Source organism: Triticum urartu, chromosome 7A, assembly GCF_056163025.1.
Source record: "Triticum urartu cultivar PI428250 chromosome 7A, HENAU_Tu73, whole genome shotgun sequence".
Classification (NCBI taxonomy): Eukaryota; Viridiplantae; Streptophyta; class Magnoliopsida; order Poales; family Poaceae; genus Triticum; species Triticum urartu.
Window position 1 is genome coordinate 612,405,700 of NC_141879.1, and position 6,684 is coordinate 612,412,383.

The following is a 6,684-nucleotide window of genomic DNA, read 5'->3' on the forward strand; positions in this document are numbered from 1 at the left end:
CCAAAGCTTTCGGGCTGACTCTCCGGGCTGTTGAGTTATATGACTCAAATCGTCCGCATCCACGGGTCGGACATAAGTCCCTTGAAAAGTTGCCCGAAAAGCGTCTTCAAGCTCTTCCCAGCTTCCAATGGAGTTTTCGTGGAGGCTTTTAAGCCAGTGCCGAGCTGGCCCTTTGAGCTTGAGGGGTAAGTACTTGATAGCGTGGAGATCATCTCCTCGAGCCATATGGATATGGAGGATGTAGTCCTCAATCCAGACCCCAGGGTCTGTTGTTCCATCGTATGCTTCTATGTTTACGGGTTTGAATCCCTCTGGGAATTCATGGTCCAGCACCTCATTGGTGAAATATAGGGGGTGTGCGGCACCCCTGTATCTGGGTGTACCGCGTTGTTCTGATGTTTGTTGTGTTACATCATATGCTGGGGCGTGCTAGCGTGGTCCATAGATGGATCTGGTTGCACCGTCCTTTTGGTGCGAGCCCTCGTGTGGATCGCTTATTGGCTTGTGAGTGGAGTTGTTTGCCGCTCCATGTTGGCCGTGAGGTCATCTATCCGGCCAGGTGGCCGTTTTGATCACCTCGCGGTGGCAACAAGCCTTTGACGGGCATTCTGCTGCTCCGGCTGCCTGTCCGGCGTTATGTCATCCGGACTATTATCTTTGACAGAATTGGTTTGTTCGGTTTGATTCTCCGTATTGCCGTGGTCTGGCAGTGGTTCGCCCTGCTCCAACGCTGGGTCTGTATGATCATTATTTCTGCCGAGGCAGGATTTGGGGCGGCGCTTACGCCGCCGCTTTGACTGCTTCTCGAGGGGACAAGCCTTTGTTGCGTCCTTCCGTTCCTCGTCGTCGTCTTCTTTTCGTGTCTCCACCATGTATACGTCATATGATGAGGTGGACGTCTAGTGCCCTATGGGTGGTGGTTCCTCTTCGCCTCCTGCATCATCGTCCATACCGTCGATGTTTTCGGAGTCGAAGTCGAGCATGTCGGTTGAGTCATCGACAGTGGCTACCAGGTGGGTGGTGGGTGGGCCTCGAATTTGTTCGTCGTCCGCATCCCAGTCCTGCCGGACATAGTTTGGCAAGGATTCTCCTGACAAGGAGAGAGACCTTAATGAGTTCAGTATGTCGCCAAAGGGCGACTGCTGAAAAATATCCACGGAGGTAAACTCCATGATCGGTGCCCAATCGGATTCGATAGGAACGGGCGCAGGCGGTTCGGAGTCCGTGGCCGGAGAAGGATCCGGCAGTTTAACAACACAGCTCTCGTGCAAGGCAAGGTCGATGTTCAACTCGATCGCCGCTGAGGTTAAGGCCTCCGTGGCGGGGTCCATCCACCCGTCCGCGGAAGGCGCGACTAGCTCCGAATTGATGGTCGGAGCGGCTGCCGGTGTGATCTCCTTAACAATGTCCAATGGGAGAGCTAAGTGATGCTCATCGTGACCGCGTGGCGCATAAGGCAGAGGCTCGAATCCGTCGAAGATCAAATCTCCACGGATATCGGCCGTGTAGTTTAAGCTTCCAAACCTGACCAGGTGGCTAGGGGCGTAACTTTCCATCTGCTCCAGATGGACAAGCGAATTGGCCCGCGGTGCAAAGCCGCTGAGCACGAAGATCTGTCCGGGTAGAAAAGTCTCACCCTGGACCGCATCGCTATCGATGATAGTAGGAGGCATCAAGCCTAACAGCGACAACACAGAGGAACTCTCAATGAAAGCACCAATGTCAGTGTCAAAACCGGCGGATCTCGGGTAGGGGGTCCCAAACTGTTCGTCTAGGCCGGATGGTAACAGGAGGCAGGGGACACGATGTTTTACCCAGGTTCGGGCCCTCTTGATGGAGGTAAAACCCTATGTCCTACTTGATTAATATTGATGATATGGGTAGTACAAGAGTAGATCTACCATGAGATCGGAGAGACTAAACCCTAGAAGCTAGCCTATGGTATGATTGTATGTTGTCGTTGTTGTCCTATGGACTGAAATCCTTCGGATTATATAGACACTGGAGAGGGTTAGGGTTACACAAGGTCGGTTACAAAGGAGGAGATATCCATATCCGTATTGCCTAGCTTGCCTTCCACGCCAAGTAGAGTCCTATCCGGACACGAGACGAAGTCTTCAATCTTGTATCTTCATAGTCTAACAGTCTGGCCAATGGAGACAGTCCGGCTGTCCGGAGACCCCCTAATCCAGGACTCCCTCAATGACCTTCCGGTAGTAAAGAAGTCTAGGAAGAGAGCGAGGAAAGGAAAAAAAGTTGATTTTATGATCCAGTCGCCTCAGCAGCCTCGGCTTCAGGACCGTATAGATATCCCCGATGCGGATAAATGGCATATCTTCGGTCAACCAATCCTACCTGCAACAGTGCTACGGGTCAGATTCGGCGATCTAAGGAGACTTCATGACGATGTGCTGCAGGTAGAGAAAGGCATCATTGCCTCGAAAGATCCAGGATACCCACTCTACGTGGTTAACGTTCCGCGGCAAATGTCGTACGTTGACAGCTTCCTTGCGGATAAGTTCTTCCTCCGATTTGAATACATATTCGACATGCTTCATGTGAAGAAGGTGGATTTTACATTTGTCCGCCTTTATGCCTTGCACATGAACTACATCATCGGGGTTGAGCAGATATCTCATATCTGTGTCGCTGTCCCGTACTACATGCACGAGGGCTTCTTGGGAGTCTGCGCAAAGCACCATGAATACGCGAGGGATTACATCGTCAGTTTCATGCTCGCCAATAAGCACAAGGAGGCGATTCCCGTGCCTTATCATCCCGTGTAAGTCATCCGCGCTGCTATCCTTCCTTCGATTTCAATCATTCATTTGCACGGTGGAGGCTAATTAATTTGAGGTGTACTTATTTTCCGCAGCGGCGGGCGCACCGTCCTCATCATCCTCTACCACCGATTCTCCCACGCTCTTTACTTGGACTCGTCAAAGAACATTCACAAAAAGGATTACACCCACATCAAGGATGTTCTCGACAGTGCTATGTTTTACTACCAAGCAAGGGGTGGAGAGGTCAGGGACAAGAAGAGAAGGGGCGGCAGGGTCGCCTTCGGCCATAAGACCGACTTCTACTGCATCCAGCAACCGAACGATTCTCTTAATGATGGATTCTATGTCCTACACCACATGCTGGAGTACAGACGGGATCACCAGAACCTTTGCATGTCACCTAGATCCGGCGATGCCCATATTCTGCAATGGGCAAAGGACATAGGAGATATCGAGGATCATCAACTTTGAGCTGAGTTCTATAACATCCAGCGTGAACTTGCCCAAATCATCATGAAGGAGGTCGTCGGAAAAAGAAGGATGTTCTACGGAGAAGGACAAATGTCGCGAGAAGACGTCCGAACATGGATAGCCTCTCAGCGTCTCGACATGAAGCCTTTCACTAAGCTCGAGGACAATCTCCCTGACTTGGATGGATGGAACGACATGTTGGAGTGATTGTCGATATATGACAATGTGTCAGTTTAGTCCATACTTTCTGTATGACAAAACTTTGAGTTATGCACGGTGAAACTTTATTTGTGATCTAATTAAACCGTCCTCCTCCTCGACTACCGAAAATCACTCTAGTTAGGGCATTTTGGGTACGATGAACTTTGTTATTTATGCTTATGATATGTTGTTTCTATTTTTGCCATGCCTGTCTCTTTCTGTTGCTCAACTATATATGTTGCCTATCATCGACTCATGTGATGATGCAGGTGCATAGATCATAGATGGCGAAGAAGTGCTATGCCAGGAGTATATATACGACAAGTGGCCGGAGTGTCAGGCCCAGGTGTACCGGCTTCCGATTTCCGAGCGACAGGCAGTAGTTAGTTTAGGTTCACGCTAATGCGAGAGAGGGATACGAACTCATGTACTCAAAGTGATAGCTCTTCTCGCGTATATCATTGTTTAGATGGATGACGATGTATTTGCAAGTAATCGAGACTTGTATCGCTATTTTCGAGATGATGATGAGAGACCACTTTGTGTTGGATGATGATTATGATGATGACATGATTTGATGAGACTAATTGTATGCATATGCTATGATTACATTTGTATGTGTATGATATGCTAAAGATTATTGTATAAATCCTATTCAAATACAAAACAAATATGCAGCGAAAAAAACTAATAAAACTAGTAGTAGCGAGGGGGGGAATTTAGCAGCAGCGCCGCCTTACTAGTAGCACTTCCCAGTAAATAGCGCTGCAGATAATATCAGCAGCGCCCTTTTCTAAAAAGCGCTACAGCTATTCATGTATAGCAGTAGCGTGGGACAACAGGCGCTACTGCTATGCGTTAGCTGTAGCACCTTATTAGTAGCGCCGGTCCCCGCGCTACTGAGAGGCCCAAAACCAGTGTTGCTGCTAGGCTTTTCCCTAGTAGTGGATGATTGGCCTTGGTCAGCCGGTTTCTTAGCCGGCTGGGCGAGATGGCGCTACCCCTATACCAGCTGATGAAGAAGACGAGCCCGTTCGAATGGAACGGCAAGGCAGACGAGGCCTTCCAAGACCTCAAGCGCATGCTCTCCACCGCACCAGTCCTGGCCGCGCCGACCGACAAGGAGCCGTTGTTGCTCTACATAGCCATGACCTCGCGGGCGGTCAGCACGATGCTGATGGTCGACCGACCAGAGAAGGGAAAGATCCAAGCCGTCCAGCGCCCAGTCTACTACCTGAGCGAGGTTCTCTCCAACTCCAAGCTGAACTACCCGCACTACCAGAAGATGTGTTACGGCGTGTACCACACCGCCAATAAGCTGAAGCAGTATTTCCAAGAGCACGTTGTTAGTCTGGTCAGCATGACGCCTATCAGAGAAATCATCGGGTGCCGGGATGCCTCTGGCCGGGTTCCTAAGTGGGCGATCCAGCTAGCCGGCCACACCATTCTCCACGAGCCCCACACCACGATCAAGTCTCAAGCCCTGGTCGACTTCCTCGTCGATAGGACCGAGACCTAGTACTTGCCGCCGCCTCCTGACTCGACGCATTGGCGCATGCACTTCGACGGGTCCAAGATGCGACTCAGTTTGGGGGCCGGCATCATACTGTCGTCCAACAACGTCACCACCTCCAATAACGTCGCCGAGTACGAAGCCCTTGTGCACGGCCTCCGGCTTGCCAAGGAACTCGGCATCCGGTGCATCCTGTGCTACGGCGACTCAGACCTAGTGGTGCAGCAGTGCTTTGGCGAATGGGACGCCCACGACTCCAACATGGCAAGCTACCGCTTCCTCGTACAGAAGCTGTCCGGATCCTTCGAGGGCTGTGAGTTCCTCCACGTCCCATGCACGGAGAACGAAGCAGCCGACACGCTTGCCAAGATCGCCTCGTCTCGACAAGCCATCCCGTCTGGCATCTCCCTCGAGCACCTGCGTAAGCCGTCCATCAAGCCATCGCCGGACTCCGAGTCCATCCATGTCCCAGACTACCCGACCGGACCTCAACCCGGCCCGGGGACTGCCGAACCTGGCCCGGGGACTGCTCAACCCGGCCCGGGGGCTGCTCAGCTCGACCCGACCACCATCGTCCTAGACCCGGCCGTCGCCATACCTGACCCGAGGGCTGTTCAACCCGGCTCGGGGGCTGCCGACTCGGAACCCAACCTGGTGGCCATCTTCTCTGTGGTTACGACTCCATCTTAGGCCCTCTCAATATCAGAATTTTTGGAGAACGGGGTTCTCCCCATGGACGAGACCGAAGCACGGCAAGTGCAACACCGGGCGTCTTCCTACAGTATCATCAACAACGAGCTCGTCAAGCGCAGCTCCACCAGCGTGTTCCAGCGCTACGTTGAGCAGGAACAGGGCATCGACATCCTCCGCGACATACACCAGGGCGAGTGCGGGCACCACGCCGCGTCACGATCCCTGGTGGCCAAGGAATTCCACCACGGTTTCTACTGGCCCACGGCCCTCCAAGATGCCGAGTCGCTCGTCCTCAAGTGTGAGGGATGCCAGCCCTTCAGCAAACGCAGCCACCAGCCGGCGTCAGCACTCCGCACCATACCGATCGCCTGGCCCTTTGCGGTCTAGGGACTCGACATGGTGGGACCCTTCAAAACCGCTCGAGGCGGCATGACGCACTTGCTGGTGGAAGTGGACAAATTCAACAAGTGGATCGAGGCAAGACCAATAAAGAAACTGGACCGGCCAACAGCCGTCTAGTTCACCAAGGACATAGCGGTGCGCTACAGCATGCCGAACAGCATCATCACCGACAATGGCACCAACTTCGCCAAGGGCGCACTCGAACAATATTGCTCTGTCTCCGGCATCCCCCTCGACCTGGCCTCCGTTGCGCATCCGCAGTCCAACGGGAAGGTCGAGCGGGCCAATGGACTCATCCTGTATGGCATCAAGCCGCGACTCGTCGAGCCACTCATCCGCTCACCCGGTAGCTAGCTTGACGAGTTGCCAGCCGTTCTCTGAAGTCTACGCACCACGTCAAATCGATCGACCTGGTTCACCCCGTTCTTCCTCGTCTACGGAGCCAAAGCCGTCATCCCGACCGACGACGAGTTTGACTTGCCGCGCATCGCGATGTACACCGAAGTCGAAGCCAGAGAAGCTCGCGAAGATGGCGTCAACCTGCTCGAAAGAAACACGCCTCCTGGCACTCAGTCGCTCAGCCATCTACCAGCAAGGCATGAGGCATTACCACAGCAAGAA

General features: G+C 52.9%; 1 protein-coding gene across 1 annotated transcript; it reads left to right on the plus strand.

Annotated features, from left to right (window-relative positions):
• The first annotated feature begins 5,700 nt into the window (after nt 1-5,700).
• LOC147960676 (uncharacterized) lies at nt 5,701-6,048 on the plus strand. Its single transcript, XM_087533481.1, has one exon. It carries the CDS (start codon nt 5,701-5,703, stop codon nt 6,046-6,048), a length of 348 nt encoding a protein of 115 aa, XP_087389607.1.
• The last annotated feature ends 636 nt before the right edge of the window (nt 6,049-6,684 follow it).

Coding starts and splice junctions, on each gene's coding strand:
- LOC147960676 (XM_087533481.1), top strand. CDS start 5,701: ATGGACGAGACCGAAGCACGGCAAGTGCAACACCGGGCGTCTTCCTAC.